Genomic DNA, 12,789 nt, shown 5'->3' on the forward strand with positions numbered 1-12,789 from the left:
CACCAAATCAAATCACTGTCCACCCAAATTGGCAAATCTGAAGCAAATACTTTCCACTTCACACAGGCGTACTATCTGGGTGTCCTTATTATTCATTAAAAATCAAATGAAAAAATGATTAAGTTGTCAATTGTTCTATGATGTCATAATTGTGCTAGTGACCTATACTCTACGCTTTGTCATAATATGCCATGAATGGTATCTGTGTTGTACAAATGTGTAATATATTTCCTGTTTTATATAAAATGACTACAGAAGAAATGCCATAAGAATTCATGCACTTCTCTTAATCTGTCCTGAAGCAGAATAAAGATAGCAAACATAGTACAAGATTAAACAGTTTTCATTAAAAATCAAAATATATTTTCAAAATTAAAGTCTGTAGTTTCCAAAATATGTTTTCCATTTCTTTTTTCAAGTGAAGAAAATTATTCATAGAGAATTGTACTGACGTCAAGAATGCGTCCCTTCAATTTTTTAACATAGAATGCTATGATATATATATATAAAAAATAAGCCTGTCTTTTGTATGCCACCAATTCATCAATCTTCAGCTCTGAGAAGGCACCTCTAAATGTAATGTGGATACATTGGCAGTGTGCCTTAATCTCAATATTCCACTTTATGTTTCTATAGATATAGGTCTATATGACTCACGAGCTCTTTTTTTCTGACCTGACCCAAATGCTGTCACATACTGTTCCAAAGTCAGGTGATCTCTCTCTCTCAACCATCTTTATGCCACTCACACTTTGCAGGAACACCACCTACACATATGCAGTGATCTGCAGCACACAAGGCAGCTTTCTCTCATTCACACAAGTACACATACTCTGTTTGCCATGAAACACCTATACACACCAACCTACATCCCACTCTGATAATGGTCCCAAATTCTGACCCACAACCCCATCAGCCAGACTTCAACCATGGTCAGGGATGGTAAGCTTCTGACAGCATACATTTTTCTGTCCAATGAAGTCCTTCCATGTACAACTTTTGTATCGGTCAAATTAATTCCTGAAAGATATAGTCAGCCCTCCTTGTCTTGTTTTGGGTTTTTTGTTTGTTTGCCACTAAAAACATGCTTCAGAAGTTTATAAAACAAATTTAAGGGCTTATTATTCTGGAACAGATCCCTAAAATCTCCCTGTATTCAAAGGACATCCACATTTGTCTTGGCCATCTCAGAAGATAGTTGCTAAAGATGTGTGTTCTGGAAAATATTTGCATATTGAACATTTTCAGACTTCATAGTGGCATCCCAATGCCCTGGGCAGGTGTGAAAATTGTCACCAGAAAATGACTATCTGTGCATCAGAGTCCACTGTAGTGAATCAGGTGTGACAAGAACATTTTCTGGCCTGCACACTTTTTCTGTCCCTCTGTGTCAGTCCTATGGAACGTCCCAGGGTTCTGCCTCCTGGGTATCACAAGCTGTGTACTTTGAACTGCTCTTTTAAAATAGATGCATCTCCTTGGTCTTATCAATACAAGGAGAAATGTCACACGCAGGAAAACGTGTACAAAGAAACACTGCTCTTTCAGAGGGTACTTTTTCCCCTCCCTCTGTGTCTCTCATATGTGTCTGTCTTTCTTAATAGCAGCAACTACAGCTATCTAATATTCCAGTAGTAAAGTTTCAGACCTATGCAGAACCGTTGTAATGTCTGTAGGAACACAGTCTTGCCCAGAAGGATTGGATCGGTACGCTATTTAGTGCAATCACTTCTGTCCAAAGATGTGCAGCACCAAAGACTTCAGAAGAGATTTAAAGGAGTCTTGCCATAGTCAGGTATGGAACACACTTTGAAAGTCTCTAGCTCATCCTTCTTAAGGGGTTGGCTTGTATCCTGAATCAGTCAGTGTTATATTATTAATCTATATGTTACTCTATCTGCAAATAAATCCAGGTTTATTATCAGAAATAGAGTGTAGTTCATTTCTAACTTCTACTGAACCTCTCATTTAGGGTTCCATAAGTTACAAGAACAATCTAGCATTTTTTAAATGCCTGCCTTTATTTCCCAAAGTATCTTCAGATGTCCTTTTTCATAGGACTTGAAGGGTGGGTGGGGAGGCAATGGAAATAACAGATATGAATGGCCTTTAATCCTTTCCCAAGGATTTTCTTTTTTTTAAAATCCATATACCTTCTCTGCTTTTACCTAATTTCATCATGTTTATGTGCTTCACTTTCCTGCCTTTTGGTATTGGAGATGTTTGAGGCATTCTGCAGTTAGGTGTTTAAAGCCAGACAAAAAGATGGACTAGAAATCCTAAATCCTAAATTCAAATGCAAGTAAACTGATTGTTTAACTGGTTGTGTGTGAGAGCAACAAGACAGGAAAGGAAAAAGAAAGAAAGACACAGGGAGGACTTTACTGGGGAGAGACAAGCAGGCAGAGACATCAAGAAAGAAAGATGGAGAAGGGAAAGAGACCACTTGTGAGTGTATAAAGCTAAGTGTGTTTCCTCTCTGCCCAGGTAATGTGCTGTAGCTATGAAGCCACACAACCACAGCAGTGTGGTGACCAAATTTGTCCTCTTGAGCTTCTCCATGCCCTGGCCATGGGACATCCTATTCTTTGTGCTGCTGCTAGCCATCTTCACGTTGACCTTGACTGGGAACCTCCTGATCATCACCCTGGTGTTTAAAGATCGTCAGCTCCGTACCCCTATGTACTTCTTCCTCTGTAACCTCTCCATTCTGGAGATCCTCTTCATTTTCTCTGTCATCCCCAAGTTGATGGAAAACCTGCTGTCTCTGGACAAAACCATTTCCTTCTGGGGCTGCATCACTCAGTGCTACTTCTACTTCTTCCTCGGCATTGCTGAATTCTTCCTGATTGCTGTCATGTCCCTTGATCGTTATGTTGCTATCTGCCACCCTCTCCACTACTCTCTCATCATGAATAAGCGTGTCTGTGGCCTTCTCATCATGGGATGCTGGCTGGGTGGTTGCCTCTTCCCACTTTCCTCCATTATCCTGCTAAGCAGGTTGCCCTTCTGTGGCCCCAGTATAATAGACCATTTCTTCTGTGACTATGCCCCCTTAGTCCAGCTCTCCTGTACTGACACTACCCTGCTCTTGACTATAGAGTCTGTCCTGGCTGCAGTTGTGCAAGCCAGCTCATTAGCCTTCACACTTGGGTCTTACGCATACATTATCAGCACCATCCTGCGCATCCGCTCATCCACGGGGAGACAGAAGGCTTTCTCCACCTGTGCCTCTCACATTACTGTGGCCTCTATTTTCTATGGGAGTGCCATTTTCATGTATTGCCTGCCAAGCCAGGGACGCTCACCAGATGTCCAGAAGGCAGTGGGTATGTTATCAGTGATAGTCACACCACCTCTGAATCCTTTCATTTACAGTCTGAGGAATGAAAAGGTCAAGAATGCCATGAGGGACTTTGTGAGGAGGAAAAAGATTTCACTTTAGCAACTCAAATGCTGGAAACTTCAACTGGTAGGAGGTTTAGCCTAGCACTTATTTCTTCTGAACATTATAGGTTTGTCCTTTTCATTCACTGTGTAAATTACTTGAATCTGTTGGGTCTGATTTAGTGCCTGAGGTCTTGGTACAGCTTCTTGATTATCACTCTGAGATTAAAACCTGAAACACTGCCCTAAGCAAATCACTGAATATCTTTTCTTTTTTTCAGTTTCCCACAAAATGAATGTGCCAAAAAATCTTGAAAAATGTTAGGCCTAGTGTTGTGCTGCCCTGGAATATACTTTTACCAATATACTGGTTTATTTGATGCTCATTCTCCCTTTAACAAATGTCCTTTTAACTTAGCATAGCCAGTGATTATGTTCAGCCTTTCAATCCATTTAATTACAAAAGAAACAGAAGGAAATACAGACTAGAGAAAAGCACTTTGTGGTGGATATATAATTGATTGGATCATCAAGCTCCATGAGTAGTCATCAATGGCTCAATATCTTGTTGGGAGGAGGTATCAAATGGGGTTCTTCAGAAGTCTGTTCTGGGTCCAATTTTGTTTAATATTTTTATTAATGATTTAGACAGTGCAGTTGAATGCATGATCAGTTGACATGAAGTATGCAGATGACACCAAGATGGGTGGAGCTGCAGATACTCTGAAGCATAGGGCAAGGATCCAGAATTACTTGGATACACTTGAAAAATGGTCCACAATCAACCATATAAAATTCAAGAAGGATCAGTGCAGAGTTCTTCACTTTGGATTAAAAAATTACATACATAAATACAGATAGGGAGGGACTGACAATACTGACAGGCTACTGCAATACTGCAAAGAAAGACCTAGTGGCTGCAGCAGACCATTTACTAAATACAAGTGCCAGAATGTGATCTTTTTGCAAATAAAGTGATAAAGTTATAAAGTTAAGTAAGATTTTTCATTCCTGCTCCAAGTAAACAGAGGCACCTCCTTCTCCTTCATCTAATGTCTAATCATCATTGGTTACTTCCAGGTTAAATTTTGGAACCTGTTCTTTCTTTGGAACCTGTTCCTGTATGAACATGTAGATCCATTTTGTGGTTGCATTAACAGGAGCGTCATGTGCAAATGAAGGAAAGTGATCCTTCCTCTATTCAGCACTGGTGAAATCTTACCTAGAGGACTCTGTCTAGCTTTGGGCACTGCACTTCAGGCAGGATGTGGACAGACTAGGAAGCGGCCAGTAAAGAGAAACAAAAATTCTTAGAGGCCTGGGAGGTATGCTATATGAGGAAAGGCTGAAAGAGGTATTTAATCTAGAGAAGAGAAGACTGAGGGGTTATTTGATAGCAGTTTTGAAATACCTGAAGGGTGATCAGAGAGAAGATGGAGATGAGCTTTCCTCTGAGGCCAAAACGGACAGGTCTAGGAGCAATGGCTTTAAGGTGAAGCAGAGGAAATGATGGTTGGAAATTAGGAGGGGCTTTCTGACTATGAGGATGTTCAAGCATTGGAACAAGCTAGCTAGAGAAGTTCTGGAATTTCTCTCCCTGGAAATTTTGGAGAGCAGGTTGGACAGACACATGCTTGGCATGGTTTAGTAAGAGATGTTCCTTTCCTGAGCAGGGGGCTGGAATAGATGTGACCTGGTGGGGTCCTGTCCTGTTCTACTTTCCTATGATCGTATGACCTAGAAACAATATAATTCATATGTACTATCTGGGTGTCCTCATTATTGATTAACAAGCAAATGAAAAAAATGATGCCATTTTCAACTGTTTCATTATGTCATAACTGTAGTAGGAAGCTATAGTATATGCTTTGTCATATTATACCATAAATTGACATTTGTGTTGTGCAAGTATGTAACATATTTTCTGTTTTGTATAAAATGACTAGACAAGAAATGCCAAGATAATGCATTCACTTCTCTTAATATGTTGTGAAGCAGAGTAAAAATGTAGTACAAAGTATATGTTGTGAAGCAGTATATGTTGTGAAGTAGAGTACAAATGCAGTACAAAGTAAAACAGGTTTTATAAAAATGGAAATATGTTTTCAAAATTAAATTCTGAAGTTTCCAAAAGATATTTTCATTCTCTTTTTTTCAAGCAAAGAAAATTGTTCACAGGAAATTTCACTTAAATCTATAAGGTATTCCTTCATTTTTTAACATAGCACGTTATGATATATAAAAATAATAAAAATGCCATTTCTAGGTCAACAGTTCACCAGTCCTCAGTTCTGAGGAGGTATCTCTATTTCCTTACTATGGGAAACTAACTTGTGATTTTAAAGAACAACCTTTAAAATAATGAATATTTATTTAAACCACTTGTGCTCACAGTTCTGGCTCTGTAGAACAGTTGAATGGTGCAGGGTCGGTTCAGTTTTTGGATGGCTCCCCTTTCCACTCATATACATTTGGAGCAGAATTCTGGGCCTTATGCTTACTTCACTCAGCCAGATCTGGACTGAAGGCTCCACATCACCTGCGCGCCCAGACCCACATAGGCCAAAATCAATTCCCACACGGCCCTGCACACCCAGCATACAGCACAGGGCCATGGCCCGCAGGGCTTCCCACAGACCAGGTTGGAGCCCTGTGGGCCAGATGGCATTATGCTGGGGTACAGATCTGGCCCATGATTGAGTAGAACCATTAAATCATAGACAATGAGAGTTGGAAGGGACTTCAGGTAGCAATCTAGTCCAACCCCCTGCTCAAAGGAGGACCATCCTCAACTACTGCATTCCAGCTAGGGCTTTGCTGAGCCAGGACATAAGAGCCTCCAAGGATTCCATCACCTCTCTAGGTAACCCATTCTAGTGCTTCACTACCCTCCTAGTGAAAAAAATGTTTTCTAATATTCAACCTAAACACCCCTTGTTGCAATTTGAGACTATCGCTCCTTGTTCTCTCACCTGCCACTACTGAGAACCGTCTACCTCCAAGTACACCTGATTTAAGCAATGTATTGGAAAGAGAGAGATTTTATAATGACAAACAACCTACATTTGTTCCTAGACTTCAATACATGCTAAATGGGTAGAACAGAAACAGCTTGTGTGTTACTGATACTTGTTGTCCATCTGTCATGGAGATCTTTATATCTGAGAGGCTTTCAAAAGAGTCAGAGTTGTTGTCACAGTGAACAAATGAGTCTGGTACATCCAAGCATAGACAAAACATCTTATTTGTTGTTTTCTGAATCAGTATTTATCAAAAATAAAATAAATGGTTGTAATCCTTTTAATAAATGAGCTAATGCCCAAGAGGAACTAAGATCCTGAAAATAAAGTAGTAAGACAGTCCTGTGTGCTCTAGTTCCTCTATGTTTGGTGTTCTGACACACTTAAAAACCACCGTCAAGAAGAGAAGGTTGAGATGGATTGGCCATGTTAAGAGAATCGGAGGAGGCCATATCCACAAGAATATTTTGTATATTGAGATTCAAGATTGCTCTAGAAATTAGAGTCACCCTCTATGGCAGTACCACAATGTGTGCCAAAATTATATGACGTTGTTCAACATCAGCATAGAAAGCTAGGAGGAATGCACAGAATCTTGTCTGATCTGGAGGGAACATCTGGCACTGGGTGCAGTTCAACATGAAGTGAATTTGCTAAGATCCAGAGGATGGAAGCGAAGTGAGAAAGAATACAGTGGCATGCTGTAAATTTGGACTCCAACTCAGACAACATATGGCTTTGTGAAACTTGTAACATGCTGTGTTGCTCTTGAATTGGGCTTGTCAACCACAAATGGATTCATTATGCATCTGACTAGACTTCTTACATGGACACCAAGGTCCAGAGGATCAATGGTTGTCTACTAGTTGACCTACTGTCTAAGAGGAAGCATTCAAAAAAACAATGTAGCACTGACAACTTCATTGTGATTTGGGACAATTACTCAAAGCATTGCCTGCCTTCCTTCCTTCCATTCTCAACGTACCAGACAAGGCTCGCTTGGAGCTGCATGGGTGATCCTGAGCATAAGACTCCCCAGCTTCCTATCTCTTTTCTTTTCTGACTCCCACCTGTCTAAAGGTCTCTAGCTTCTGTTTTTCTGATTCTTTTCTTGCATTTTCACAGCATTTTTTCTCCTTTTTCTCTTCTCTCTGTCCATTCCCCCATGTACTTCCGGTCTCTTTGTCTGTGACTTGCTTCTTTACAGCCTTTTTTTCTTACTTTCTCTTTTCCTTTCTTTCTTTCTTTTCTGCTTGCTTGTTGTGGGGAGTTATCTTTTCCAATAGCTTGCCTTCCAAGGGGTGCTCTTATTTCCTCCCTTCCCTTTTTTTTTCTTTTTTTCTGTTCTGGTTTTTTTCCCCTCCAGCCCCTTCCCCCCTCTCTTTTAGGCTTTTATGGCTGCATTCCCAGACACTTATCTTTTTAGTTAGAATAAACATTTTTGTTTTTTTTCTTCTCAGTTACAGCTTGAAATTGTCCTAGCAGAAATGGCTGCTCCTACACCCAGCAGCTGGCATGAGGATGCCTCTCAGAACCTCCTCACTACCCATGGCTTGCGGGTTCACACCCCTCCCTACATCAGGGTCAAGGTCTGCGTAGATGCCCTTGCTAGTCTCCTGGGACAGTGTAACATATGTTACGCAGGTTGTGTTAACATGGTCCCAATGATTTACCTGAGCGATTCCACCCTAGTTAACAGGGTATGTGCAGAGGGCCTGGACATTGCAGTCACACACAGTTTTGGCACACCCCTAGACACCCCAGCAGTGAGCGTGGTGATTTCTAATGTGCCCCCACATATGACTGATCAGGAGCTGGCCAAGGAACTTGAGACCTATGGGGTTCTTACGAGTCCATTTTGCCAACTGATGATAGGTAGCAAGAACCCAAAACTGAGGCATGTCCTGTATTTTCGAAGGCAGATTTTCATGCTTTTCAGGGAGGGCCCACACTCTCTGCCTCAGTCCTTAAGCCTCATGTTCAACAGGTGGAGGTTTGTGATCTATTATTCCTTTGCGGAGACCATGTATTTCCAGTATGGTAGCTCTTCCCACCTGGCGGAAAAGTACCCACGGGGGAGATTAACCAGAACATCAGCAACTACAGTGGTTTCATAGTTTCTAGTGTTGGAAGGGACCTAAGCAGATCATCGAGTCCGACCCCCTGCCATGGCAGGAAAGAGTACTGGGGTCAAACGACCCCAGCAAGGTGTACATCTAGCCTCCTCTTAAAGACCCCCAGGGTAGGAGCCTGCACCACTTCTCTTGGAAGTTGGTTCCAGATCCTAGCCGCCTTGACAGTGAAGTAGCGCCTCCTGATATCTAACCTAAACCTACCTTCTGCCAGCTTGTGACCGTTATTCCTGGTCACTCCTGGTAGTGCTTGGGGGAACAGGGACTCCTCCAGTGCCTGCTGGTCCCCTCTGACTAGTTTGTAAACAGCCACTAGATCCCCCTCAGCCTTCTCTTGTGGAGGCTGAACAGGTTCAGGTCCCGTAGCCTCTCCTCATAGGGCCTGCCCTGCTGCCCCTGATAATGCGAGTGGCTTCCTCTGGATCCTCCCCATGTTGTCCACATCCCTCTTGAAGTGCAGTGCCTAGAACTGGGACAAGTGGTGGTGCTGATGGATGGTGCATCCACCTCTGGGACACAGGCCCCACCCAGTAAGGCTGGGAGCTTTTCCCAACCTCCTTCCATCCTTGCTCATTCTGAGGGGGCTGGAGTCTCTGGCATGAGAGCACTATCCAGTGGAGGGGCTGGGACTAGGCCCCAACCCTCCCCCCAACCCATTCCACCTACAGTGCCCACCCCTACCGGTACAGATACACCACCAAGTGAAGAAGCTGATGCCTCCACTTGCCTCTTGACTGCCCTGGGGAGGCAGGCCAGAAGCAGTCCGGCCCATCCTCTATGAAGGGTGGGCCATTTGCCACAAAGAAGAAGAACAAGGAGAAGAAAGTGACAGGGACCACTCCTATGCCCACTGAGACCTTCCTCAGCTGATGCTGGGGTGGGGGGGCCCTGCTAGAGAACCTGGCCCCGCTCCGGCTATCATGTCAGTGGTCAGTAACCTTGTTGACCTGGGATGGGGGCAGCTTGGAGGTGGGGTGGCAAAGGCGGGGGTCACCAACCCCTTGCCTGTCTCCCAGTTTCCGGAGGCAGGTGGCAGTAAGACCTATGCATAATGCATCTCTTCTGGAGATCTGACCCAGGGGGAGGCAGAGGAGTCTGCTGACCTCTTGGTCATGTCCAAGACTACTGAATTAGATGAGGAGGCTAGTGAGATGGAGATCCAGCTTTCTGAGTGTCACAAGTGACCTCAAGAGCAGGATGACCTCTGTCCCCTGAAGAAGGTGGGGATTGCTCTTCAAGAGCCAGTCCTTGACCTGGATGATCAGAGGAGGCTAATGGGTTTAGATATTGAGGGTGTAGATGCTGCATTTGTGGGTGAGCTCCCAACTAGGGTACAGCCTTGCCGTGCATTTGTCGGAAATGTGCAGCCCATGTTGGCAGACTCCCCCTGGGTCAGTCCCAACTATGAGGGCTCCTGATCTTTTTGAAACAGACTAAAGGACAGAAGAACATAGTGTGGCACATCACCCAATGGTGCACAGATCCTCAAGTTTTTATTAAGTCTGCCACAGCTGCGGCCAAACTTATGCAACAAAATCTAGGCACTCGGCATATGGCTTACCATCTGGAGAAGCTCACACAATGGGTGAGAGATGAGTGGAGCCTGGTGGGGTCCCTGGAGTAGAGTAGGGTATGATAGACCTTTTCCAGCCTGTCTCTGCTTTTTTGCTCTGCTCTCGGGGCTTACTCTTCTACCTACACCTTACCTTGCTCTTCCTCTCCCATACCCCACCCATGGCAGCCACAACTATTGACACTTTTTACATCAAGAGCTGTTGAAACCTGGTGAAACGGGAGGCTGTCCTGGAGCTCCTGCACCAGAAGCAGCTGGCTGTCGCCTTCCTCCAGGAGACACATTCCAACAGGCTCAACCAGTTGGCTTGGCACGCTGCCTGGTGAGGCCACTTGTTTTTGAGTCATGGCACCAACCTTAGCGCCGGGGTTGCAACTCTCCTATCATCACAACTACAGCATGATATTGCAGTGTTGTGGGAGATTGCCCACAGCCGCCTGCTGACTGTCCGTGTCACCCTAGAGCAACACCATTTGCTACTCATCAATGTTTATGCACCTACTGATGGCCAGGAGAGCATCACTTTTTTCAAGACCTTGGCCACCCTTTTGCATGATGCTAATGAGGATGATGACCTGCTCCTCATAGGTGGAGACTTTAATTGTATCTCTGACATCCTGCTCGACCGTACGGGGCCTGAGCCTCACCTGCCCTCAGCCCACAAGCTGCAGTCCAACTTGGAGACTGCAGACCTCATTGATGTCTGGTGAGCCCTGCACCTCAACATGTGCCAGTACACCTGGGCCAGGATGTGTGCCGGTGGTCTCTCTATGGCTCACCTTGACCACCTTTATGTCACCAGGCATCATCTGCCACTCCTACTCAGTGGCCACATCATTCCCTCAGGCCTGTCAGATCATGGCCTGGCTTGCTGTGAATTAAGCCTGCTGGGGAGAACCTGTGCATGAGCGCCCTATTAGTACCTCAACCAGCTGCTTCAAGACTCTTACTTCTGGTACTGCTTCACCAATGTTTGGTGGGGCTCGGAGGCCACAAGGCTGAATTACTTATTCTGGTAGCTATGGTGGGATGTGGGCAAGGTGCAGTCTGGGCTTTTTGCCAGCAGTATGCCAAGCTGGCCACAAATGAACTGTGCTGCCATATCAGAGAGCTGGACAAAGATGTGGTGGAGCTCGAGGCTGCCCTGCTGGCTGCTGGCAGTGATGCAGTGCTGTGCGAGAGTCTCTGTTTCCACAGGAAATGCCTGAGTGACTTGGCGGAGAATGCGGCCCACGGAGTGAGGATCCACATTCACTGCCAAGAGCTGGCCAAAACAGATGCCCCAACGTGCTTCTTCTTCAACCTGAAGTGACAGCAGGCAGTAAGCAAAGTCTTAGCTCACCTCAAGACCCCTGGAGGGCTGGGTAATCACTGATCCAGGTAAAGTAAGTGAGCACACCATCACCTTCTATCATGACCTGTTTGCAGCTGAGCCATCTTGTCCTGAGGCCACATGGGAACTCCATGAGGGCCTGCCATGCCTTTGTGCCTTGGAGGCCAGTGAACTTGAACAGGAACTGACTCTGGTGGAGTTGGCAGCTGCTATAGCTGGTCTCACCGCTGGCGAAGCCCCAGGCCTTGATGGGTTACCTGCTGAGTTTTACAAGACTTTCTGACCTCTTCTTGGCCCTTGTCTCCTGCGCATTTTCCAGGAGAGCCTTGCTGCCAAGGTCTTGCTGATCAGCTGCCATCATGCAGTGCTCAAGCTGCTGCCCAAGAAAGGAGACCTTGGCTGCATTAAGAAGTGGCAGCCGGTCTCCCTGCTGTGCGCAGACTACAAGATTCTGGCCAAAGCGCTGGAGACCCACCTCCGCACCATCATGGCCTCTGTCACTGGGCCTGAGCAGACCTACTGCGTGCCGGGCAGAACCACCCAAGAAAACTTACTTCTGCTGCCTGACCTAATTACAGCCAGCGAACTTTTTGGCCTAGACAATGTGACCATCTTCCATAACACCCAGGAAGATGTAGAGGCCCTGACACACTGCCAGTGAGCCTATGAACACGCCTCCTTAGCCTGTATCAACTGGGCCAAGAGTGATACCCTGCTGCTTGGTGTCTGGATCAGTGCTATCCCCCCCAGATTTGCCAGGGGCCCTCACCTAGCACCGCGAGAGCCTTAAGGTCCTTGGCATGTTCCTAGGGCCATCGACCTTCCTGGTGCGCAACTGGGATGGCCTCAAGGAAGGGGTAGAGGCCCACCTACAATGGTGGCACTGGCACCTACCCAGCCTCTGCTACCATGGATGTATCCTCATCGCAAACAATGTGGCAGTGGCAACCTTGTGGCACCAGTGCACTGTACTCGATCTGCCACAGGACCTTCTTGAGAGACTCCAGTGCCTCCTGGTCAATTTTTTCTGGGATGGGCACCACTGGCTCCCACGAGTTGTCCTTTACCTACTTGTAGCTGAGGGGGGCCAGAGTTTTGTTGACCTTGAGAGCAAGGTGGCCGCTTTCCACCTGCAGGCGCTTCAACGACTCCTGTATGGCAAGGAGTGCCTACCTTGGCAACAACTGGCGTCCCAGTTTCTGCAGAGGGTGGGGACTCTCAGCTTTGACCAGGAGCTCTTCCTGTTGGACCTCATGCTTTTGAATTGGGTGGTGCTTCTGGCTTTCTACCACGGCATAGTACGAGCCTGGCAGGCCACCTTCTGCCTCCGGCCCCAGGCCCGTA

The 12,789-nt window shown here is 45.5% G+C and overlaps 1 protein-coding gene across 1 annotated transcript; it reads left to right on the plus strand.

Annotated features, from left to right (window-relative positions):
• The first annotated feature begins 2,503 nt into the window (after positions 1–2,503).
• LOC149862512 (olfactory receptor 6M1-like) lies at positions 2,504–3,445 on the plus strand. The gene has a single exon (XM_090053959.1). It carries the CDS (start codon positions 2,504–2,506, stop codon positions 3,443–3,445), a length of 942 nt encoding a protein of 313 aa, XP_089910085.1.
• Positions 3,446–12,789: the final 9,344 nt, after the last annotated feature.

This window comes from Crocodylus siamensis, chromosome 6 (genome assembly GCF_052110815.1).
Source record: "Crocodylus siamensis isolate JL-2025a chromosome 6, ASM5211081v1, whole genome shotgun sequence".
Lineage (NCBI taxonomy): Eukaryota > Metazoa > Chordata > Crocodylia > Crocodylidae > Crocodylus > Crocodylus siamensis.

What these genes read in the sequence shown, in the direction of transcription:
- LOC149862512 (XM_090053959.1), top strand. Translation starts at nt 2,504, where the DNA reads ATGAAGCCACACAACCACAGCAGTGTGGTGACCAAATTTGTCCTCTTG.